Source organism: Cynocephalus volans, chromosome 2 (assembly GCF_027409185.1).
Source record: "Cynocephalus volans isolate mCynVol1 chromosome 2, mCynVol1.pri, whole genome shotgun sequence".
In the NCBI taxonomy this organism is placed as follows: Eukaryota; Metazoa; Chordata; class Mammalia; order Dermoptera; family Cynocephalidae; genus Cynocephalus; species Cynocephalus volans.
The window spans coordinates 35,203,518-35,229,541 of NC_084461.1; the positions used below are offsets into that span (position 1 = coordinate 35,203,518).

The window sequence follows — 26,024 nt, forward strand, 5'->3', positions numbered from 1 at the left end:
GTTGCCAGGTTCTAGGAGCTAGCATTCTCAGATTGCACAACCTGTGTCTTAAGTCAGACTATTTGGCACCTAAAGTCTATGTTACATGAAGCCCACTGTTGATAGCTCAGCCCTTTAAACACATACAACATTTTAAATCAGTTTCTCTCTCTCTCTCTCTCTCTCTTACACACACACACACACACACACACACACACACACACTTTTGTTAACCAGAGTTATTTTTTTCAATTTTAATTTTTTGACCAAGTAATATATTTATACGGGTAAAAATTCAAAAGATAGGAAAAGGTAGAATTAAAACTCTTCTCTCCATCCCTTAGCCACCCAGGGACTTCCCTAGAGGAAACTAATCTTGTTTCTTCTGTATCCTTAGAGATATTTTATTCTTTTCTACTCTCTTTTTTTCTCCCACAAATGGTAGCATGCTTTATGAACTGCCAAACTTTTTCCCATTGCCTATAGAACTTAGTGCAAAATCATCATGTGACATTCAATGACTTTCATTATATCTGGCTCCAAACCTTGTTTACAAAGAATGTTCTACTTCCTTCCAACAGATAAGTCTCCTTCCATTCAGTCAGGCCTGGGAACTGCCTCTCCAATAAACTCTGTGTTTTCCTTTGCACAGGTCTTTCTCTCAGCCTGGAATGCCACCACATAGCCTAGAAGCCAGTCAAAGATTCTGGAGTCTTCTTTGGCTCTGGCAACCAGTGTAACTTCCACCTGCCTTGAACTGGGAAGAGAGTGGCTTACCTTCCTTCAGGCCCTGACAAGATTACATTGCGGCTGATGGACCCTCCCTCTTGTTTCCCTGCAGCTCAGAAACCCATTCAGAAGTTAATCATACCAGCACTTTTCCTGGAGACATGCTGAGTTGAACAGTGCTGAGGAAAGGGATGGTAAAAGGGATGTCTTTTTCCAACAAAGTATTTTAACAAGTGAGATTGCTGTTCCCATGAGAAAATTAGCCCCCCTTGTCAGGGGGAAGATCCCCTCTCAGACATGTCCTCTTGTGGTGTTTACATAATTCTGTAGCTTTCTCTATTCTCTTTCCTACGTACTTAATTTTACTTTCTCACAGCTCTTAACCCCATCCCCTACAGTCAAAATCATCGCTCTTTCAAATTCCTGTAGGAGCATGTTGCCTGGGCTTTCCCCTCAGTGCTTATCACATGTGGCTTTTATTGTCACACTCCATAATTGGACGTGAACTCCTTGAGGATTAAGGCTCAAGTTGTTCTCTGAATTAACACGATGCCTTATGTATACATGTTTCATAAGTATTTATTGATTATAAATTGAACATAAAATCCAACATAAATAACAAATGAGGCTTCTTCTCTAATAGCATATTCTTTGACTTCAAAAATTATTATTTTTGAGAAGTAAAAATACCCATGATAAAAAGCCAATCTGCACAGACAGGTCTTAAATAAAAAGCACAAGCCTCTTTTACCCTCCACCGTCCATTCTTAGACCCTCTCCACAAGAATAACTCCGGTTACCAATTTCTTGTAATCCTACCCAGAACATTCTTATGTATACAGCCCATAAATATTAAGAAATTAAATAGATGGGATGGATATACTGTATATACATTTCTGACTCGTGCTTTTTTCATTCACTTATATATCTTGGACATATTTCCATAGCAGCACGTACATATAGCCTTCTTTCTTTTGAAAAGATGAATCATAATTTTCAGTCTCTTATTGGTAATCTTTAGGTTGTTAATAGTTTTTTGCTATTACAAACAATGTTGTTCTAATGAGCATCTGTGTGTGTGTGTCTGTGTATAAGTTCGCAAGTATAAATGTTTGTAAGCCTAAATTTCCAATCAAGTAGAATACTCTTTACCTTATTTTTCTTTATAAGAATTGGGAAGATTTTCAGAAGAAATTGCCTATTATCTTCTTTTTTTAAAACATTTACATCTTCATCTCTAGGCATCATATTCCAGTAATTTCTGGAAAGACAAGTTCTTAAGATCTTTGGTACAAGAGCTAAGAAAATTGATTTAATAACATTTCTCTTTTCTTTGTGTGTGCCATCTTATTCTCTCTTAACTTGGTTGTTTTATATTGAATTTGAACAAACATTTCTCTCTGGCCTGTTCCCTACATTCTTCCCTTGGGAGTATAGAAATTACCTGAGTATTATTCTGAAGTGACTAAGCATCATATCATAATATTTGGTAATGGACAAAATAATTGCCATTATGTTAGAATTGGATAAAAGAGGCTACATTTAAGAAGCTGACAAAATTGAATATGAAAGTGAGGGTCCACAGGAAGTTTTAATTTCAATCTAGATAGAATTAATTTAAGCACAAATGGAATCACAAAGATAAAGATACAGTTTATCGTAACTACCTCACATAAATTTTGTGTTTAGCATTTGAACAAAGTTCTGAGAAAGTCCAAGAACAAGTTTAACTCCTCCTCCTTTTTGCTTAAAACTCTTTCTTTTGTATTATACTACTACTAATGTTTATAAATCTTTACTCTAAAGTTATGCTTAGCCATAAAGATTTACATCACATGATTTTAATAGGATTTTTAAAATCAATATCCATATTTAAGTCTAAACTAAATATATTCCAATCTTTTGAAAAACTGGGTTGTATCCAAAAGAATGTTTTATTGAAGAGGAAACCTAGTAGAGGAAAAAGTTCACACTATTTCCCCCTGATAACCTAGTCACCTAGAAGATCTAATTACAACTATAGGGAGTGCTATTTCCAGTCATAGCTATGTAGCTCCATTAAACTGACCTTCCTGCATATAAAAATAAAAAACACTACAATAAATATTTTTTTAAAAAATCAAAAACACTTAAAGGCAATGGAGAGTGACCTGAAGCAGTCGTACTGTGAAGGTGAATCAATACTTGGCAGAAGGGAAAGGCATGGAGTGAGTTTCCCACATTTTATGGCTCTTAGCCTGAGACTAGCTCAAGTCTGTGTGATGCAGGGAAGCTAAATTTCTGTTAGAAAACACATGATCCTTCTGGTTTGAAGAACCAGAGGTCAGAGCTCAGGACAACTATGGCCTTTAGAAAGTAAGGGGAGAAATCACAAAAAGGAGAGCACTAGAGACGAAGAAGTTTAAATTATGTTTCTAAACTCTATGCCAATTACTGAGTGATTTATGAATCATGCTTGTGCAAGGCAAACCCAAAGCAGCCCAGTTAAGGCAAAAAGCAAACAAACAAACAAAAACCTGAATTCAGATCTGAGCTGCTACTTACTACAAACAATATCAAGTTTCCAGTTTGAGTCTAACCATACTAACTGCCCATCTCAAAAGAAAATAAATATCAGAGTAATAAAACAGAATCCATGGTCTTTATAACATAATATTTACAATGTCCAGGTTGCACTCCAAAATTACTTGACAATCCAAAAATAGACAAATAAATAAACCAGAAAAGTTTGATCTATTCTCATAACAAAAACAATCAATGAAGAATGACTTCAAGATGACCTAAATGTTGGAATAACAAAGCAATGCTTTAAAAGCCAAGATTATAACAACTATGCTCAATGAGATAATGGAAAATATGCCCATAATGATTGAAAGAATAGGGACTATCAGTAGAGAAATAAAAACACATGTATTTTAAAAAAACAAACTGAAATTCTAGAATACAATATTTATGATAAAAAATTTACTAGATGGATTTAATAGCAGAGGAATCAGTAAACTTAAAGAAGTTCAAGAGAAATTGTCTAATCTAAAGAACACAGAGAAAAAAAGATCAAAAAATAGAGCCTCATAGCACTTGGGACTAATATCACAAGGGGTCTAACATATTTGCAGTTGAATTCACAAAAAAATATGAGAAAGATAATGAGGCAGAAAAAACATTTGAAGATACACTGGTTGAAAAATTTTCAAATTTGGTAAAAGACATAAAATTATAAATTCAACAAGATCAGCAAAAGTCAAGCAGGATGAATAATAATAATTTTTGAACCTCTAGGTACATCAAGATCAAACTATTGACAACCAAATACAAATAGAAAATATTGAAAGCAACCAGGGAATAATCATACGTTTTTAACTTTAACTACTGCCCTCATATATACAAGTACAGGAGAATGAAGATTCAAATAACGGCCTAATTCTCATTAGATGCAATGGAGGCCAGAAAACTATGGAACACATCTTTAATTTGTTGAAAGAAAAAAACTGTCAACCCATAAATCTATATTCAGCAAAAATATTGCTCAAGGATGAAGTAAAATAAAGATATTTTCAGGTAAAAGAAAACTAAGATAATATATCTCCGACAGATCTTCACTAAAATAAATGATACAGGAAGTTCTTTCAGGCTTAGAAAAATGGTAATAGATGGAAACTTAGATCATTGGAAAGGGTTTAAGAACATTGGGAGAGATAAATATGTGGGTAAATATAAAAGACTGGTTTTGATCTTAATTTCTTCAAAATACATATCACATTATGGGTTTTATCTTGTCTATAGATGTGATATACTTTACAAGTATAGTGTAAAGGACGGAGTATGTGGTTCAATGGTACAATCTCAAGCAGACAGTGGAAATTAAGGCTGTATATTGTAATCCATAGAGAAAACTAAAACATCCTGCAAAGAGGAATAACAAAGAAAAGGCAAATTAAAATGAAATTCTAAATAATATTCGAATAACCCAAAAGAAGAAAGAAAAGGAGGAACAGAAGAACAAAACCAGAAAGAACAAAACTGAAAACATATAGTAATATTGATACCAGAGGAGAGGGTCTGGGGAAGTATGATGGCCACCCTCAACCCACCCCATCCTCTACCAGGTTCTTGACTCTGCCACAGGAAAGAACTCAAGAGCAGAGTCACAGTAGAAAGCAAAAACAAGTTTATTGCAAAGAGTAAGAAATACATATTCTACAGACAAAGTGTGGGCTGGCTCAAGAGTGAGTACAGCCATAGCGAGTTTAATACAAAGGTAAGAAATACATGCTTCACAGACAAAGTGCAGGCTAGCTTAAGAGAGTAAGCAACAGCTGGATAAAAGCAAGTTTAACACAAAAAATAAAGTATATACACCTCACAGGCAGGTGTGGGCTGACTCTAGAAAGAATGAGCAGCAGCCCCCCTTCTTTCTGGATTCTACTTTTATAGTTTGGCTATCTATACATATTCATACTATCTAATGAATATTCAACCGGGGGGGGGTTGGTTCCCAGTTATCTAACAGGTTTGTGCATGCTCAATTGGTCTCCTTTATAGCAATTCATTGGTCACATTCCAACATATGCTCCAAATACACTGAAAATATCCCAGATGCTTTTTAGTACCTCTAGTGGGAGGTCATTCAAAGGATAAACTCCTTTTTAGTAAGCATGCTCCACCACTGAAGTACATAAGCCTGCCTCCTGCTGTCTCAATCTCCACCTGTTGGTACCAAAAATAGGTGCAACAAGCAGCAGTAGCTCAGGACTCAGAGGAGGGGCTTGAGTCCTAGGGGAGTGGCTTGAAACCCAATCCCAGGGAAACTTAGCACCTCCTATCCCAAACTAGTAGGCTCAACACAAGCATATCAATAATAGCCATACATGCAAGTTTATTAAACACTCCCTCTCAAATTAAAATGCAGAGATTATCAGAATACTTTTTTTAAAGTCCCAACTATATATGGTTTGCAAGAGATGCAGTTTCAATATCAATACAACTACTGTGTAGACTTATTTTGGATCAACTTTAATCAAATAATTTCAAGTCTTAAAAGTTTCATTTAATCCTACCCAAAGTATCTCCTCCCCTCACTGTATTAATGTTCTGTCCTTTAGCTTAACGGCTACACTCAAATTTAAGTCCTATAACCATAGGCCAAGAGAATAAAAGCAACTATCTCAACAAACACACATTCACCATTTTTTCTAAAGCCCATGAGGAGAAAAGTAAAAGATCCATAAAAGTTCTACCCACTGTCTGGTTTCTGGTGATTCTGGAAAAAGATGTGAGCACAACTACAACATCCAGGAAAGGGTAGAACATGCAAAATCAGTCGGTCAATTTCCTAATAATATCTAGCTAAAGCAAGTCACTCCTTTAGAATCATTAGGAATGGTGTTATCCCTCACTTAAATTCACTGAACAAATTTTGAGAGAAAAACAAATTGTTAAATATAAGGAATCCCCTGAAATTATAAAATGAGGAAGTTCCATGTGGTTTTCTTACATTCAGCATCTTGGTTTGTCATTGCTGCGTCCCTTTTTTGGATGTTTAGAAGTGATAGATATCTCTTAACTAATCAAACTTTATAACAAATTTTAGATTAAAAACTTTCTGGAAGGCCTATTTAGTTTTTCACAGCACAAAGACATGTTAAAAAAATAACATTTTGATTTCCATTAAGTTTTCTTAGAAATAATGCCAATATCACCACCAATCGTAATCACAGAAGCAAGCTTTAAGGACTAAAAGTGAATCTTTAAGATGTCAAATGTGATAATATGCTAGCAAAATACAGAATTCTTTTAATGAGAGTAATTGTAAACCATCATCCACTGCTTAGTTGATGAAGCCACTTTCTTCACAAATTTTCCAATTCCTTCAAACTCTATCAGTTTGGTAACCAAATACTGCCAAACATGTAATTATAGATATTTATATATTTGCAGTAGTTGAACAAATAGAATTATAATTCTATTCTACAATTTACATAGCTGATTTCATATATTCTAGGGTACTTCAAAAAACTCATGGAAAGGTTCATATTGTCTTTTTTTCTGTATATTTTATATATAATCCAATTACTGGATAACACACACACACACAGGTCCTGACAGCTGCAGGACTTTCATTCCTCTGAGAAGTTGGATGTGGTAGGGGCACATTCCACTCATGTCCCTATAACAGTTACACACATGACACTTTCTGAGGGAAGATGGAATATGAGGGAGGATGAATCAAGGATCATTCCCAGGTTCTTAGATTTGACTCCAGTGTCTAGAGGACACTAAATTAAGGTTGGATCGTTAATTTAACGAAGGTTAAAGATTGCAATATTCACTTAATATAAGAGAATGAAGTGAGGAAAAATAAAGAGCTTGAACTTGGACATATTGATTTTGAAGGACAAATAAATTGGGCTGAAACTCACTTGAAAGAATTGCAAGAGAAAGAAAGATTCAAGGTCCATCAGTGCGCAAGTGAGCACTGAAAGCACACATGGATGTGATCATTCAGAAGACTGTGTGGATTAAGAGAAGAATGTCAAGAATGGGGCCCCGGGACATGCTAACATCTAAGGGGCAAGTGGAGAACAAGAAGCCCAAGAAGATGATGGAATGGAAGTCAGGGAAATGGAGGAAGAGTGGAGAGAGTTTTGCTACTGAAATCAAAAGGAAGAGAGATCCTCAAGGGGGAACGTTAAATGGAGCAGACTAAACACGTGCTTTTGCAACACAATCTTGTCAATGCTAAGCAAGGATGGAGATTTCAACTCTCAGCTTAATAAGCCATTGCTATTTTTCATCTTTTTTATTTCAGGAATTTTCAGGCCAATTTTAAAAACTAACTTTTGGAATAACACCTGTGTGTCAGTTTCCTAGGGCTGGCATAACAAATTATCACACACTTGGTGGCTTGAAACAACAGAAATTTATTGTCTTACAGTTCTGAGGCCAGAAGTCTCAAATCAAGACATTGGCAGTGTTGGTTCCTTCTTAGGGCTCAGAGAGAGAATCTGCACTGGGTCTGTCTCCTAGCTTCTGGTGGTTGTCAGCAGTGCTTGGTGTTCCTTGGTTTGAGGTAGAATACTCCAATTTCTCTCCCTATAGTCACAAGACATTCTCCCTGAGTGTCTGCGTCCAAATTTCCCTCTTATAAGCACAGCAGTCACTGGATTTATCTAATATGACCTCATCTTAACTTGATTAACTCTGCAAAAGCATTATTTCCAAATAAGGTCATATTTTGAGGATTTTTTGGGTGAATACGAATTTTTGGAGGACACTTCAATTGAGTACACCCACCCCTAGGGTAGGGTCACAAATTTACAGGTGCGGCTGGCTGGTTAGCTCAGTTGGTTAGAGCACAGCCTTGTAACACCAAGGTCAAGGGTTCAGATCCCCATGCCAACCCCCGCCAAAAAAAAAAAAAAAAAAAAAAGGAGGAAAAAATAATAATAAAATTTGAGAAGCAATTATCTAGACCTTTAAAAACAAAACAAATTTATTGGTGCTACAAAACTAGACTATAGATAATGGAATAAACTTAAGAAATTAGAGTGGTACAGAGCTAGCCAGTTAGCTCAGCTGGTTAGAGCGTGGTGCTGACAACACCGAGGTCCAGGGTTTGATCCCTGCACCAGTCAGCTGCCAAAAAAATAGAGAAAGAAAGAAAAAAAAATTAGAGTGGTGCAAAAATAGATGAATTTTATACGGGCACAAAATTTTCACACTTCAGTCTCCTTCAATCACAGTAGGAGCCCAAAGTAAGTAAAGACTCACTTTATAGAAATTCTTCATACTAGGTATTTATCTGACATTTCATCTGCTGTAAGAGAGATGGAAACAGTTTCTATAAAAAAGAATTTTTTCTTTCTTTCTTTCTTTTTTTTTTTTTTTTTACTCGATACGGAATAAGAAAACCTTTCTAAGCCTTGGGGATTTGGTTCGACAGAGTTTCCATAGCCATGTAGATGGCTAAACTAATGGACTCCTCAGAACTCTTTAAATAATGACAGGTGTGGCAAATGTGTGGCAAAAAACCCCATTTACTTAGACAAACAGTACCTTTTCTTCATTATCGTTAAATATTCACCATGCACCATGGTTCATGGCACCTTTAGGTATTAAATGGATTAGGGCCTAAACAAAATTCTTTCTCCGGGATGACCGTACAGAGGAAAAAAAAAAAAAGTGGACAAACATAAAAGTCACATTTTAATATAATTAATAATTGTGACATTATTTTGAGCCATCCAGTCAATTCAAGAAAGTTATTCTAAGACGGATTCACGGTGGATATTTCTTGATCACTCTTGTTTCCTCCCCCGCAGCCTTCTTCCATTTGTGACACCCAAACCTGAAGCCACCCAGGCTGAGCGGACCCACGAGCAGGCACGCGGACAGGAGGGTCCTCGGCACCCTGGTCCTGGGCTGCCACGGAAGGGGAAGGGGCTGTCTCAGAATGGTTTTCATGTCAGCTCCTAAAGTCCATCTGGCTTCTGATAGTCTTCATATTGCTATATAGAGAGGTCACATATGTCTGTCAAAGGCATGGTAAAGAGCGGATGGCATTTTTAGGAGGACAAGTGGACCATGTTGTAGCACAGACGGCTCCTTGTGAGATAAAGGCTCTGGGCCTGGAGCAGCAGACGAGGCTGTGGGCCAGGGCGGTTCTAGACAGGACGTGGGTGGGGGAGGAACTGGGATCTTAGACATCTGTCCCAACCTGCTTTGACTGCTCTGAACGCCAAGTGGAAACCCGGTCGGAAGTTTGGCTGAAGAGCTTGTCTTTTGCCTGAAGATTTTCTGCCGGGACCCCGAGGGTTCGGTCTCCGGGCTGGGATAACAAGTGGCCCCGTGGGAGGACCTTGGGCCCCAGGCCCCAGCTGTCCCTCGGCTTCTCTCCGGGTCCCGCCGTGGGCCGGCTGGCCCGCCAGGAGGAGCCCCGAGCTGGGGCGCGACGCCCCGGCCGGGCCCGCGGGGTGTTCGGTTTCCACTTGTCCTTCCCGGGCCGCTCCCACTTCCTTTTCCCGCCCAGTCGGGGTCCCGGGGGCCGCGTCTCCCGCAGCGTCCCTTCCGCCTCCCCCGGGACCTCCAGGAGGCGAATTCCTGCGGGTCCCAGGAGGGCCCGGAGTGCGGACAAGACGGGAAATTGCAAAAGTCCTCACCCCGCGGTCCTCCCCCGCGGCCTTCCCGTAACTCCCGCCCCTCGGCGCTCGCCCCGCAGCTGATTCATAGCCCGGGCCGGCCCGGGCGCCTCTTCCCGGCCGCCCCGCCGTCCGCGCCCGCTCGGCCGGCTCGCGGAGCCCCTCGCCCGCGGCGTGAGTACCCCCGGCCCGCCCGCCCGCCGGGCCCCGCGCCCCTGCGTCCCCGCGTCCCACCTCCCTCGGTGACTTTTCCGACGGGCGAACCGGGCGCGGCGCGGGGATGGATCCGACGACTCCGCGGCCGGGCGCGCAGCCGCCCGCCGCCCGTCGTCGGTGCCGCCTCCGCCCCGCGCCCGCCTGGGCTCAGGCTTCGCGGAGACGGTGCTCGGAGGGGTCCCCGCCACCTGGTGGGTGGCACCGAGAGGCTAAGTCCTCACAGAGCGCGCGCTGCGGGCCACCGCGGCACTTCCTCGCGGGCCTTTCAGGTCGCCGTCCATCGGCTCCTGCTCGAGTGCGCCGGGGTGGGGGCTGGGATGAAATCCCCACTCCATCCACTTTTGCTTCTCTCCCGACACACCGAGTGGGAGTTCATGGCTGTCCCGAGCCTCTCCTCGCCTGACAGACCCATCTCTCTGGGAACCCCTGGATCCTTCTCCACCCCGTCCCTATGTCGATGTAGAAGTGGGGGGCGCTCAGGCGCAGGTGGGGAGAGGAAATCCTGGTGACTCTGTGGGACCGTCTGGGACAGACGCGCTTCTCCAGCCACGGTAATGGAAGTAGCACCCACCACTCACCCTTTTATAGACAAGAAACCTAGGCATGGAGGGGTTCAGTAACTTGTCCAAGACCATAAAGCTAGCTGTGGGGACGCTGAAATCAGAGCCCAGGTCTCCCAGGCCACAGCTTTTTCCCTGACACCGCGGTTCCTTTCGTGATAGCCCTTGGTCCGTCCTTCATGCGCCCACCCATACACCCATGTATCCAGCCCGCCTGCCACGTGGATGGAGGCTCGGTGTTGGGTGCTGCTGAGAGGCCGCCTGGTAACCGACTTGCCTTGGAAACACTTTATGAACAAGCATATTCTCCAACTCAAGAGAAGTAAATGTGGGGGTCCGTGTAGGCAGGAGAGAAGGTAGAATTCAACGGGGTGTGTTTAATTTTAGCTAAAAGGAACTGTGGTCGAGCAGAAAGAAGTTTGGGCCTTAATCCCATTTCTAAGCTGATTTTGGCACTTGGGTCAAGTGACTTCTTAGAGCCTCTTACTCTTTTTCCTTGTTTGCAAAATAATAATGGTTCATACTCACTATGGAACAGGCACTATTCTAAGTACTTTATATGTGTTTGCTCATTTAAACTTCACTGTTGAAGAGGTACTGGTATTTTCATCGTCATTTTATCAATGAGGAAATGAAAGTCCAGAGAGGATTACTAACTTGTATACTGTCACACAGCTAGAAGGTGGCCGAGTCAGGATTAGGGTTTGGAGTCTGCTCATAACTACTATGCTGTACCTCAAACTCTAGGACTGTTTTTGGTTGGGCTCTGGGAATGGCGTTTCATTATTCTGCTTTGTGTCTGTCCTGGGCTGGACTGCTTTAAGATGCACTCAGAGACCCCTGAGATTGAAAAACCTGAAATGGTTATAGTGGCTAGGGGTTCCCAAACTCAGCTGTGTCTCAGAATCGTTGCTGGAGCTTTTCAAAGCGCTGGACTCCAATCACAGCTACCTGTTCAGAATCTTCAGGGTGTGCTCAGTTTGGTGTCTCCCCTGGCAGCATTCAGTACTGTTTGAATGCCTCCAGTGGCAGAAAGCTCACCACCACCTAACATTTCGTTGCTGGACAGAGCTAATTCTCAGCTATAACTTGCCTCCTTGTGCTTTCATTTTGGCCCCAGTTCTGCCTCATGTTATTCCAGCAACTGTGTTTAAATTTTTTGTACCAAAGGCAGCTTTGAGAGAACAGGGCTGTTTTTGGGTGTCCAGTAGGGACTCCAGCCACATCAGGGAGAACACTTAACACACTGGGTCTTTTTTCCTCTACCCTTTTCTTTAACCTGAATAGACCAGGGACACCTACAGGAGTGCACAGAAGTGTTCCCAGGTCTCTGATGTTTTTGTAAATCTTTTGTCCTGAGAAAGGAGCCAAGTCAGGAAAACTTAACGGTTTTCAAAGTGGAATCGGTGACAATGTATTTAACAAGGGGAAGGAGTATTTTTTTCTTTCGGGAACTGGACTGGGGCGTTTGTTGGCTTCAGTAGAACGGAATCTCAGAGAGTGTAATCTTGCTCACTTACAGGATCAGTGAGCCAACGCCCTCCTTTCCCTGGGGGAGGAAGTCCTTTTTGATTTTTTTTAAAAAGTGTGTGACATTGGAAAAAAACAAAACAAAACAAAACATAGAATATTATGGCCTTGCTAGAGAAAATCCCTCCCTCCAAAGAGGCTTCCTCGTAGCTAAAAGCAAGATTTCTTTTCCAATGGCTTGTCCTTGGCTTCACAGACTTTCTTCCCTCCTCATTTTAGTTCTATGGTTCCTCAGCACTTGTTTACTCCAGGTTGTTATTTTATTTTTATATTTTAAAAATAATACACGTAATAACTGAATGCATTCTCATTCAAATTTAGAAACATAAGGAATGAAATGTAGAAGTACTGTCCTCAGCCTACTCCCGCTCAGAAGGGGGATGGTTAAGTTCAGTAAATACCATTTGAAGTTTTTTTCTTTTCTTTTCTATATATGTGCATACTATGTATGACATATTTTTACACATGTTTTAAAATATGCTAATGAGGTCTTACTATACTTATTATTGTACAGGTTTTCTTTTCACTTTCCAAGTCTTAGAAATCTTTTCATGTCCGTACATACCTCTTTTGTTAACAGCTACAGGTTATTCTAAAGTGGAAATAGGATATAATCTATTCTTTCCCTTATGGATGGACATTTGAGTTGTTTAAAATTATTCAGCATTAGCAACAGTGCTTCAGGGAAGATTCCACCTCATCACTGTGCTCAGGCGTTTCTGTGGAACAGAATCACAAGAGAGGTATTCTTGAGTCGAAGGGTTTGCCCAGTTTTCTTCAAATTGTACCATTCTCCCCCACCCCCGTGTACTAATTTAAACTCATGCATGAGGTCTGTTTCCCCTCATCTTTCCTAACACCAGCTGTTATCTTTGTTTTTTTTTTTTTAATTTTCAAATCTGGTAAATGAGTGAAACCCAATACAGCATTTTAATTTGCATTTTGCTGATTACTATTACAATTTTATATATTTATGGGTCATTTGTGTTCTTCTGTGAGTTACCTGTTCATGTCCTTTGCTCGTTTTTCTACTGAGTTGGTTTTTCATATTTCTATTTATTGCAGAAGCTCTGTACCTATTTTGGATCTTAATACTTTGTTATAGATAATGCAAATATTTATTCTAGCATAATGCTTTTTCCCCAGTTTTTAAAATTGTGGCATAATACATATAACATAAAATTTACCATCTTAGTCATGTTAAGTGTACATTTCAGTGGTATTAATGACATTCAGACTGTTGTGCAATCATCACCACCACCCATCTCCAGAACTCTTTTCATCTTGTAAAACTGGAACTCTGTATGCATTAAACAATAACTCCCCATTTCTCCTTCCCCCAGCCCTTGGCAGCCACCATTCTACTTTCTGTCCTTTTTTAACTTGACTACTCCAGGTACCTCATAGAAATGGATCATGTAGTATTTGTGTTTTTGTGACCGGCTAACCTCACTTTGCATAACATCTTTAAGGTTTATTCATGTTGTAGAGGTATCAGAACTTCGTTCATCTTTAAGACTGAATACTATTCCATTGTATGTGTATAGCACATTTTGCTTATCCATTCTTAATGCTTTTGTTTTTTAACTATCTTTTGCTACACAGAAGTTTTAAATGTTTATGTAATCAACTCAGCAATCTCACTATTTCTGTGCTTTGTCTAACTTGGGAAGGTCTTTCCACTTAAAAATTATTTTTTAAAATTATCTTATTTTCTCCTATTACTTAGTTATTTTGATTTTTACATTTATCTCTTTAAAACATCAGATGTTTAAAATAAGGTGAATATGGCTGTAACTTATTTTTTTTTCTAATGTTTTAGACAGTTGATCCAATACCATTTATTTAATAGCCCATCTTTTTTCCAACTCATTCGAAATTGTTTTTTTTTTTTAAGAATTCTGTTTAAGAACTCTGTTCTGCTTCATTGATATTTTTTGTCTTTTCTTATGTCAATATCACCCTGAACTAAATACTACAGCTTTATAGTGGGTATTTCTGTCTAGCATTATCTATCTGTATTTTTTTAATCAAAACCTTTTTTTAGAAATGATTCTTATACATTATCTCTTTTGTATAAATGTTACAAACAGCTTGTCAAGTTTAATAAAATCCTGTTAGAATTAAAAAAATTTTTTTTGAGTTTATAATTGTTAGCAATTTTTTCATACCTTAATGTCCATTCTAGAATGAGCTCCAGGAATTGAGGAAGGTGTGTCATGTGGAAAGGGTTGGACTTTGTTGAGTGACTTACCTGATTTCAAGTACTGGCTTCAGGTCAGATTAACAATGTCAACCTGGACTAGTTAATTTTAACCTTTTGTATTCTTCATTCCCTCATCTGTAAATGAGAATAATAATACAATCTCTTGCACAGGGTTGTTGTAAGGATTCAATTAAAAAATGCATGTAAGTCACTTAGCTAAGTAGCTGGAAGGGAGTTAGCATCCAATGCATGCCAGCTGGGATCATTTTCATATTTATCTTTATATCCTACTCTAAGCTTTACAGAATGCCTTATCGGTAGTAGGAACCAGTAAATGTTTTCCTTTATTAATTGATGTATCCTAGGAGATAAAAATATGTAATAAATATTAAATATAGTAGTGCTTCTCAAACTTCAGTGCGCCTATGCATCACCTGGGGATCTTGTTTAAATGTAGATTTTTATTTAGTAGGTTTGAGGTGTGACCTGAGATTTTGTATTTCTGATAAGCTACCAGGTGATGTCAATACTGCTGGTCCTTTGTCCACACTCTGAGTATATAGTCTTTCACTGTTATTTAACATTATGCTGCTAGTAATAGTATCTTTGATTTGTAATCAATTTGATTGGCAGGACTTGTAAATTGCTTTCTTTTAATAGTACATGCTAAAGAACTAAATTATAATTGTTTTCCTCTTCCTCCTCTCTCCCTCCCTTCCTTCCTTTTTTCCTTTAAAAATGAGAATTAGTGAGAACACTAAATATAACACTTAGTTGCATTCTTACATCTGAAATCATCGAAGCAAAAGACTATCTGAAATATTCAAAATTGTTGACTTAAAATGAAGACAATCACATAAAATATATCCAATCTGAGTATGAAATCTAAAGTCAATGAAAAGAAAACCCACAAATCCAAGTGGCTTAGCAAATAGAAAAATGTAATACATAAGGAACACTTGGAAAAATGTAAGACAAAAAGAACTCTTGGAAAACATGGAGTGAGGTTTCCACTCTGTGTATGTGTGCCAACTTTTGAGAAAATGTAAATCAACAGAAACTTGCTTTCTTGCGAGTAAATTCTTCTCACATCACATTATCTCTTGGTCACCTCTTTCTATTTCCAGTCTTCCTAATGGGGCTTTTGAGCAAGTTAACTTCATGTATATACTTCAGTGTACCCACCTGTCTGAAGGAGATGGCAGTATGTTTTTCTACCCAGGACATTGATTACTTTTTGTATTTGGAAATGTGTGATTAAGGTATCTATATTTTCTCAGGCCCTAAATGGTTACATGTCTTTTTGTACAGAAACAAATGACACCCTCCTAGTGTGTCAGTACCTAAAAACTACTAACCTTTTTCAGGTCAGTTCAAATGCCTTGGGTTGGATTTGAATCATAAAACACCGTCAACTAGTATAATCCTGTTGGGGTATATGAGTCAAGTATGGGAATAATAAAATTACCACTATTTGCATAAGACTGAACCCAGTATATTTAAAACATGCACACACATGTGTGTGTTTTAAAGAATGCTTTATGCTACAGAATTGCACAACTTGAAAGAGTTATCCATAATTTCCCTCATCCTGTCCACCTCCTTTCTCCCAAAAGAATGGAAGAGATTCTATTATCATCCCCATATACTGATGAGGAAATGAAGAGTATAAAAGGCTAAAAGTAACTCTAAATTTGTAACTGTTATTAGGGAGGTATGTCTTTGGGGGCCAGTTTGGATCCTTCAAATAGAAGACAGCAAGACATAAATAGATATGCAAAAGGTTTGGGGGAGGGGAAAGCACTTGTGAGGGATAAGGGGAAAGCGGGCAGAAGTAGGCAGAGAAAGCCTTCAGACCCAGTGCAGGCGTGACACCTGTGAAAGGAGACAGGGAAGAAGGAAGGTGGGAAAGAGTTGCTTCCAGCTGCAGTGCAGTTCTGGGAAAGTTTTGGTCAGGCTGTGGCGAAGATCCTGATCAAAGTTGCCCAGAAGAGTCCCATGTCAGGTCAAAAGGTTTGGCTTTATTATTGGCTAGCACCAGCCTGAGAGTGTTAACGTGCAGTGGAACCAAAGGGCAGGAGCTGGAAGCTGTCAGTCAGCTGTGCTCTTTTGAGCACAAATTCCAGTCAGAGTGTTCTTTTGAAGAGACCTCTGAGTAGCACAGCTTCATGGTTGCCACACTTCTTTTCCAGAGATGTTCTTGTGCGTGCTCTATTCTGAAACTTGCCTTTTCCCTCAATATTGTAGGATATTCATCCCTGTCAGCACATGGATCTAGTTCATTCTTTCCAACAGTATACTTATACTATCTATAGGACAAAATTTCAGAAATAGAATTATAGAATTATTTCTGAATCAAAGGAAATGCACACTATAATTTTAATAGATATGGCCTGATTGACATCTATAAGGCTGTGCTCTTTGATCACTAGTGAATGACAGTGCCTACTTCTGCAAACTCTTACCAATGTAAGACCTTAAGCTTAAAAAAGCTTAAGACCTTTATAAGCTTTGCCAATTGGACACTACACAGACACACACAGACACACACACACACACACAATTACTGCTTTAATTTGCATTTCTTCAAATCTTAGTGATATTGCCCAGTTTTTCTTTTTTCTTTTTTGGGTATTTATATTTTCTTCTTTTCATGAATTATATATTTATATTTTTCTACAGGGTTGTTTGTCTTTTCCTTATTTATTTCTAAGAGCTCTTTGTATATTAGTTATTTGCTGTGTATATTAAAACCATCTTTTATAGTTATAACCCTAAAATTTTTAAATTTTATATAATTAGTGTAGCTACCTTTATTTTTATTGCTTCCGAGTTTCATATCATGCTGACAGATTATAAAAATATTTACCCATGTGTTATTCTAGCACTTTCAGTGGTTTTATTTCTTGCATTTATATCTTTGTTCATCTGGAACGTCTTTTGCTAAAGAGAGAGAGGCAATAGCAATAATTATAAAATTAACGTTAATTGGATTTACCATGTGAGGTTCTCATAATCCCATTTAATCCTCATGCCAATGCTATGAGGTAGGTTCTCTTATTCTCATTTTACAGAACAGGAAATTGGAATCTAGAAGGATTAAATAACTTGTCCTTGCTCCTACAGTTATTAAGTGCTAGATTAGGGATTTGACCCTAAGCAGTCTACTGTCAGATCCCATGTACTTAACATTGCAGCTTCCTTTGCCCACAGATGTCCAGGCTATTGTTCCAGTACCATCTGGGGGAATAATGTGTCTTTTCTCAAATGATTTGAAATGTCACCTTTAACATACACTAAATTCCTACATATTTTTTGGATCCATAATATTCCTTAGGTTCAGGTTTTCTATTTCCCTCTTCAGCTTCACTTACCACTTAGAGACTCAGCTTTAATCCTAGCTGATGTCACAAATTCCAGAAATCTTCAACTGAACATTGCTTTTTAAAAAAAACCCAGCAGTTGTGCATGAGCTAAATCAAGATTTACCTTACAAAACTGGTAGACACACTTAACCATTTGCCACTGGATGAGTTCAAAGGCGGGGAGGAGAAAAAGTTCTGGAGCCTCTCGGTGGGCGTAGCGCCCAGTGGTGGAGCCTTGAGGAGGAAGGGAATTGGAGTGAATCCTTGCAGGGGAGGAATCCTATGCTGTAACAGTAGAGGCGCCTTCAGAGGGGCTCACAAATACAGGTGGAAGTGCTCTTAAAAAATCTGAATCTCGGGATCATGGGGCACCTCCAAGAAGTGGTGTGCCACCCTTCATACTGCCACACGGAGCTCTCTCATACATGCACACACCCAAACACGTGTCCTCCATGAATGCCTCCTTTCTCTAAAACAGCATTGGCATAGGACCTCATCGGGTCACCCAGCCGGTTTGGAAGAGTTTGGCAACACACCAACGTTCTTGGGAAGCAAGTGACGGTTACCACGCTGCTTCTCAAGGGCATTATTTGTGGTGAGGAAACTTCCCAGGAATAAATATTGCAGTAATCACAGAACAAGTGTGCTGGTGGAGAAGGGCAGACAAACACCCTTTTTTAAAGTTGTGTTTTCTTATGGATGTAGTATTTATACTAAGGGGTATTCATAGCCATTTTCATTGAGAGTAAGATTTTACAGAGAGAGAAGATTTGAATAAGAAATCCCACAAAACAAGTAGGCAGCTTTTCTTTTCTTTCTTTCCCTTCCACCCTACTATGCTAAAAAAAAAAAAAAAAAAAAAAAAGTCCATGAAAAACTATGAGTTAGGCAATATTTGGCAACAGAAAAAGTAGAAAGGCCTGAAAAGGAATCTATTTTCATGAAAGTAACATTGAAAGATGGAAAGAGAGAATGGGAGAAAATTGGTACAAATCTTTACTCATTTTCCAGATATTTACTGGGTACCAACCATATTCTGGGGCTGTGATAGACAATGGGGAATAAGATCCAGGTCTGTCTTCAGGTGGCTCATAGTCTAGTTGGGAAAGATGGAGATCTGAAAAACAGAGAAAAAGCACAGGTTTGGGGAAAGGGCCAAGTAGTGTGGATGAAGCAGGAACGGATTTTTTCCTTTCTGAATTCTGCTTCTTCTCCTGTCCCTGGCTTCCTCTTCTTTCTGGAAATTGGAAGTAGCAATGCTTGTCACTGACAGTTGTGGAGCGAAAAGGCCTGCTGGATGATGAACGGGCTGGGTGGCCTTTGTCGTGTCTGAAGCAGAGGTGCAGAGGGAAACCCTATGGAGCTCGGTGCACCTGAGCAGCAGCAAGGCTGTTCTAAGCAACGGGTTGCAGCAGACCGAGCTCCTCAGGGTGGAACCAGCCCACCAGGCCCTCCCCAGGACGCAGCCCTCATCCTTGGGGTGAGGTAGTAGAGCCTGGCCAAATCCTGGATTTTCGTTTTGATCTCCATGAGGGGGCATAGTGGAGGGTGTGGACAGCTCCAGAGCTCCGTGCTCAGACCCCCCCTCTTTTGTGTCTATACTCCCCGTCTTGGCAATCATCTAGTTCTGTGGCTTTAAATTCTATACATGTGCACAGAGGACGGCTGAATTTACACCCTCAGCCAGGACTTTTCCCATCAACTCCAAATTGCTAGCCAGCTAGCTCCTTGACATCTCCACTTGGAGATCATCAAACAAGCATCTCAAACTTAACATGATGCAAACTGAGCCCACCAGATCTGTTCCTCCCACGGGCTTCTGCTTCTCCGTAATTGGTAATTCTATTCTTCAAGGGGCTCAGGCCAAAATTCTTGGAGCCGTCCATGATGTCTCACTTTGTCATTGCCCCACATCCTGTCCGGTCTTTCTTTACAGTCTCTCCTGCATTCCACTGCTACTCACTGCTTCCACGACTGTCACCTGGTCTAAACCCCCATCGTTCTCCACTGGTTTATTGCTCCACCCCCCCATCTACTCCTTCCTTCCAGTCTTGCCCCTTCAGTCCCTCCTCAGTTCAGGCACCGTTCAGCATAAGTTGGACCTTGCTACTTCTCTGCTTAAAGTCCTCCAGTGCGCCCATCTTGCACAGAGCAGAAGCCAGAGCTTCACCCTGTTTGCCTCTGCGTGGCCTCTGGTTTCATCTTGCCCGCGTCACTCTTACCATGCTGCCTCCTTCTTGTCCCTCTAATATGCCAGGCACTGTCTGCCTCAGGGTCTTTGCATAGGTTGCTCTGCCCCCTCCACATTTGTGGCTGTATTAATCAGGGTCCCATCAGGAAACGGTTGGAATAGCATCACTTGAGGAGGATTTATTGACAAGGTGTGCAGTTAGGGACTACGTGGGTGGTGCAGTCACCAGGAGCTGGGTGTCTGTGCTGTTCCACACAATCTCAACCTCCAGGCAATGAGGAAAACTGTTCCTGCAGCATTCCCCAAAGGGGGTTCCACAGGTGTCTCTGGGATGTTTTTCCAGCTGCTGACTCACCTTCTGCAAGTTCTTCCTTTTGCGGAACTTTAGTGATTTTACCAGATTTTCATACAACAGCTAGGACTCACGTTCCTTCTGCCAGGGGTCCTTAGGTGGTCTGAGGCCTGGCATGTTGAGGGTGGCTGTTGTCCAGTCAAACCACTGGAAATAATAGTCCCTCTTCTCACGTGCAGGCAGTGACCACTGGGTCACGCCTGCTGCCTGTCCAGCATGTACAGAACGGTGCATGTCAGAACTGATGACAGAAAGAACAGGAAGTCTGAACAGCTGCTGGAACTACCCTCCCAGGATTGATTCATAGCCTGATGGGTGTGAGAGACCGTGGGAAGGGTCTATCCCAATGACTCCCAAAGACTCCTGTGATACCAAACCATAGAAATACATCTTTTGTAAATACTCATATTTTTCTGTTGTGTTACATGATGACATTTATTCTTTAATTTCTGCTTACCCATACATGGTAGGTGGCTTCTAATTTTTAGTTTTAAGTTTTTCTGCTCCTATGACTTGTTTAATTTTTGTAACATGTGAAGTATTTGCTTTACTAGGAAACCTCCAAATTTTGGGAAACATTTTAAATAGCCCTTTCATAAAGGAAACAAGCCAGCAATGTGCACATCACCCTCTGAATCATCTGCTTTCCAGTTTATGAGACATACATTTCTTTCCAGTGGTGGCACCTTGCGTCCATTCCTCATGTGACGTGGACATGAGGTAGATGCAATACTGTACCTGTACAACAGGACTTGAAAGGATGCTGTTGACAGCAAGTGTCCGATACTTCACTCTGGCCATTTTCCTTTGCCTTCCCCTGGGTTCTGAGCAGAGACTATTTCCTCTTGATTTAGTTCCTCTCTGGCTTTGATATGAAGTTGTAATAGGAACCTATTTAAAGTTTTAAGTAGGGATTTTGGAGAGATATAAATGACCTGTTTGCCAAAAAGATAGGAAGTAGCAGAAAGCAGTGCTTAAGGGAATATGAACAAAAGTTGTTCTTTGTAGACTTTTGCTTCTGCTTGCAATTGGGCTCACCTGCAGGCAGGTCTGACCACTGTAGAGCAATTAATGGTGTGGTTTACCCTCTTCCTGTCTTCACTGTTGTTCCCATTTACCTGTAAAATACTATTTAAAAAAATAAATAGAGGGAGTGGGTAGTGAAAACCGATGATCTGTTTCACTGAACTGCTAGCTTTTGATGAAGTCCAGGTGGCTGGACAGAGATGAAAATTGACTTTAAATGAATTGTTTCATGGCTGCTCTCTGCTGAGTCACAGTTTGAAGTAGAAAAGTGAAATCCAATGCTTCCCCTGACTAACACATTTGTTATTAAGTTAAGAACATATTAGCCTTTCGAGGTCATCCAGGCTCATTCTTTGTGCCCTCAGATTGTCCTGTGGTCAAAGTGCCTGATGAATCAGTGAAAGTCTTTGGTCTGCAGTTTACAACTTTCTTCTAAGGCCAAGGAAAACCGGAAATTATTTTGAACAATGAAAAACTGACTGTCTGCTAGTAGAATATGCTAACTTTTCCTAGGTTAAATTTCAATGAGGGAGATAGGGAAGATTGGAGATGCCCTCCTGCTCTCAAGTAATAAATTTAGCTCTTTGGAGACCATGGTTCTCTTTTTAATGAGTCCGTTTTTCATATTTAACTTTTGTTTTTCTGCTTCTTTACATTTTTTTTTATTAACCAACCTTTGCTAGGTTTGAATGAATCGATCAGTTATCCATTGCCACCAAGCATCGGTGGCACACTACATTAAGTGCTTATTGCTCTGCATCTGGGGTCCACAGCTCTTGGCTGGGGATTGGCCAGCTGCTGGCTGATCTAGGCTGGTCTCAGCTGGAGCAGGTGCCGTGACTCAGCTCTGCATCATGTGCTGCTCCTTTTCCTCTGGTCCCAGTGAAATAGCCCAGAAATGCTCTTTTCATGTCAAAGGCAGAAACACAAAAAAGCAAGGAGAAACATAAAAGGTCTCTTGAGGCCTGAGCTCCTAACTAGCACACTGTCACTTGTGCCTCATTTATGGACCAAAGAAAGTCACATGCTCTTCCTATTTTGGGGAGACTCCAAAGTCATATGACAAGAGATACGGGTACAGGGATGGATAAAGTGAGAGGAGAGTCTCTGATTAAATCCAGGTCTGTCAATTCCTGAGCCTGGCCTTGGCCACACTCCAGTGTTATAAAAAGAGAGCTACACTAGGAGCCAGGAGCCCTGGATTCTGGTCTGGTGTGTGGCTGTGGCAAAGTTACCTTCCTTTTTTAAACCTCAGCTTCCTCACCTGAAAAATAATGGGATTGGACTTAATCTCTATCGTTCCTTTTATCTCTCTGAATACCTTGGCATTTCTCACTAGCCTTTAATGCCATCATCTATCATGACTGGCTCAAAGAAACCTGCTACGAGTTCAAATTAAATTAAAATTTCCCTTCTTTGTAGTTTATCTTTTTCAGAAAACCAGCACCTATGGCTCTCTTTGCAGTCTTTCAGACAACATTCCTGTTCGCATTGCTGTCCTTGAGGACTTACCAGAGTGAAGGTAAGAAGTGGAAAGAAAAGTAAAGAAAAAAGTCACTTAGAGAAAAACAGGAGGTGTTTGGTGCTTTGGAGAAAATTAAACAATACTTGTTTCTTTGGGGATAACTTAGAGTTGATGAGTAGCTCACAGGAGGACAGTTGTCAGTCTTTCAAAGCCGTGATTGCCCTAGTGTTGGCCTTCCTCATCCTGATGGCTCATTTGAATAAGCCACCCTTAATCCTGACTTGCCAGCCAAGGATTGGTTATTAGGGCAGTTGTAAGTAGACCTAATCCCATAGAACTTCATGACTGATATATTTTACCGGGCCATTACCAAAGTATTTCCTTTGGCACCTTGCTGGGTAAAGACCTGGGATACAGCAGACCAGTATTGGCTGCTAGGTTAGAACAACTACATTTGTTGAGAAGCTGTTAGCTTTGTAAAATATGGGTGAAAGCAACAAAAATTTATGAGCCAATAGAAACTCTCTCAAGTTTCTGCAAGATAATATGCTAAGTGCCAAAATGCTGTTTACAGATAAATAATATTTGTCACTTAGCTACTCCCCAAGGAAGGGTATTTTGAAAACCAACTTTGTAAACAAGGTCAATAAGAATTCAACACCTCTAAAATGTTTATGGATACTTTGATTATTATTTTGAGCCTGTTTACAAGTAGATTCTCAGACTCGAGAAAGTTTCTATTGGCTCATACATTTTCATAGCTTTCATCCCTATTTTACAAAATTTTACATTTTCCTCTTCCTGTGTTTATTCTTTGCTGTACTCCATTTGTAACAGAGTACAACGGGGCTGGTAGGTAGCCTGAACAGTATGAACATGTAGACCCAGTTGGAGCTCCTGATGCCCAGACAGACCCACTACTCTAAGTCCACACTCTCCGGGAAATCCAAGGGATTTAACTCCAAGCTTTTGGCACAGCTCATTTCCCTAGTGAAGTCTTGTAATCTGATCCAACACCTATTTGCTGTGTGCCTCCCATGTGTAAGGCGCTGCTCACAGAGCAAGCCCTGCTGCTCACGCTTTCAGCTTCCTTTGTATAGTTCAGACCTGTATTACCCTGTTTTCCTATCACACTGCCTTCATTTCTGCTTCCAGCTTTCTCTGCCAAGCATGCCTTCTTTGGTAAGTAATCCTATCTTTGTCCTCATCTATACTGTTTGGATTTCATTTCTCAATTTCTTCTGCATTTGACCAATTACCTACTAAACCTCTACTCAAACTGGTTGTCTTACCACTCAGTCACCCAACCAGGTTCAGGTCTGAGAATCCATTTCAAATAACCTGGTCTCACTTTTCCTGACCAATGAGACAGAGCCAGGACTCTCTGCAGTTAACCCTGGGTACATATTTCCATCAGTTAGTGGTCATGACTGCAGCAGTTTGACATATTTTCCTCATCTTTTGTGTGTATGTACACACAGATTGAGGTGTAAATATTTAGTTTTTTAAAATAAGAGTTAAATTATATGTATACGTTATATATATAAACAAAGAGTACAGGTGTATGCTGTTAGCAATTACCCATACAATTCCTGTAAATGATTCCTGAAAATTATGTTTGCAAGGAATATCCATAGAATTCCTCATCTCTTTATATGTATATATATATGTGTTGAGATATTTAATATATATATATATATTTACATATGTCATCTCTCACACACACAGGAGATTACTTCAATAATTAATACGATATAGAATGAGTGTTTTTCTTTGATATTAAATGTTCTTCCAGCATGTTCTTCCATGTTACGATTCATCCACAGTTTACTTCCTCATGTAGGATTAAGGCCAGTCAGAGAAACAGCGTGGGAAGGTGAAAGGAACCTCTGATTAAATCCAGCTCCATCTGATTCCCAAGCCTGACCTTGATCTCATTCCAGCATTATAGAAAAGAAAGCTGGGCTGAGAGCCAGGGGCCCTGGGTTCTGTTCTGGTGTGTGGGTCTGGCAAAGTCACTCCCCATTTTTTAACCTCAACTTCCTCAACCTGAAAAATAATGGGATTGGGCTTAATAATCTTTATGGTCCCTTTTATCTCTCTGACTTTACCTCGACATTTCTCACTATTTACCAAGGAAGTCCTAGATGGCTTTTGACCAAATTGTTACTGACTGATGTCACCCAAGTACCTGAGTCATTCAACACCCGCTGATAGCATATGTTAATGTAAAGAGCTTCCCCTGTCCAAAGCAACAATACATGGTAGCTTTCTAGAGCTTCCAGAAATCAAGTTTATACCACCAGTCATACTATTTTATAGTCATACTAAGTTTATACTACCAGTTTATACTATTCATTCAGCAACCAATCACTGAATGTCTGTACCGTGAATGGTATGTTATTAGTTTTGGTTTCCCTGAGCTGAGTAAGACAGTCCTGCCCTGAGTAGCTCACAGTCTCCAGGGAGACAAACACAAAAATAGCCTACTCCAGCATGCTGTGATCAGTGCTCCAAACAAGGGGTTAGAAAAACCGGGGAGGAATTATGCATTCTGAAATAGCATTATGGTGGAGTGAAACAGATATCTTAAAGGAATATTTCTTTTAAAATATAACATATAATGTGATTCTGAAACTAAATACATGTTTTCTGAAGAATATTTATAAAATACAGAAAAGTATAAAAATGAAAATTAAAATCACTCAACACCACCATCTAGAAATAATGACTTAAAATTTTAGTTTTATTTCCCTTTATAGATTTCTTTAAAAAAAAAAAAGTACTTAAAAAACATAAATTTGGGTGCATAGTCCAATATGTTTTTAAAAAGTATATGGGAAAAGCCAAGAAAAACGTGTTATTTAAACTTGGCAATGGAGTGAAAGTGGAGTTGGTAGGATTGTGGAGACTCAATTTCTGTATTATTTGAACATATTCATCATGATCATGTATATTTAAAAAAAATTTTTTTTATTGAGATGAAATTCACGTAACATAAATTTAATTATTTTATAGTTAAGGTGAGCAAATAAGTGACAGTGCATTCACAATGTCATGCAACCACCACCTCTAGTTCCAAAACATTTTCATCACCTCAAAAGGAAACCCCATTAAGCAGTGACCCTTGATTTCTCTCTCCCTCAGCCTCCAGCAACCACCAATCTGCTTTCTGTCTCTATGGATTTACCTATTCTGGATATTTCATATAAATAAAATCATACAATATGTGACCTTTGGTATCTGTCTTCTTTCACTTAGCATAATG

General features: G+C 40.0%; 1 protein-coding gene across 2 annotated transcripts in view; it reads left to right on the forward strand.

Moving 5' to 3' along the window:
* Window positions 1-9,940: 9,940 nt before the first annotated feature.
* Window positions 9,941-26,024, forward strand: part of OSMR (oncostatin M receptor) — a 59,604-nt gene continuing 43,520 nt past the window's right edge. Inside the window, exons 1-2 of one of the 2 annotated variants that reach the window (XM_063087403.1) lie at window positions 9,941-10,019; window positions 22,714-22,813. In XM_063087403.1, the coding sequence (XP_062943473.1) occupies window positions 22,741-22,813 (73 nt within the window). In that variant the 5' untranslated portion in view covers window positions 9,941-10,019; window positions 22,714-22,740. Of the gene's footprint in view, window positions 10,020-10,511; window positions 10,613-22,713; window positions 22,814-26,024 lie in introns of those variants that run through there. The other variant, XM_063087404.1, reaches the window with a different exon arrangement.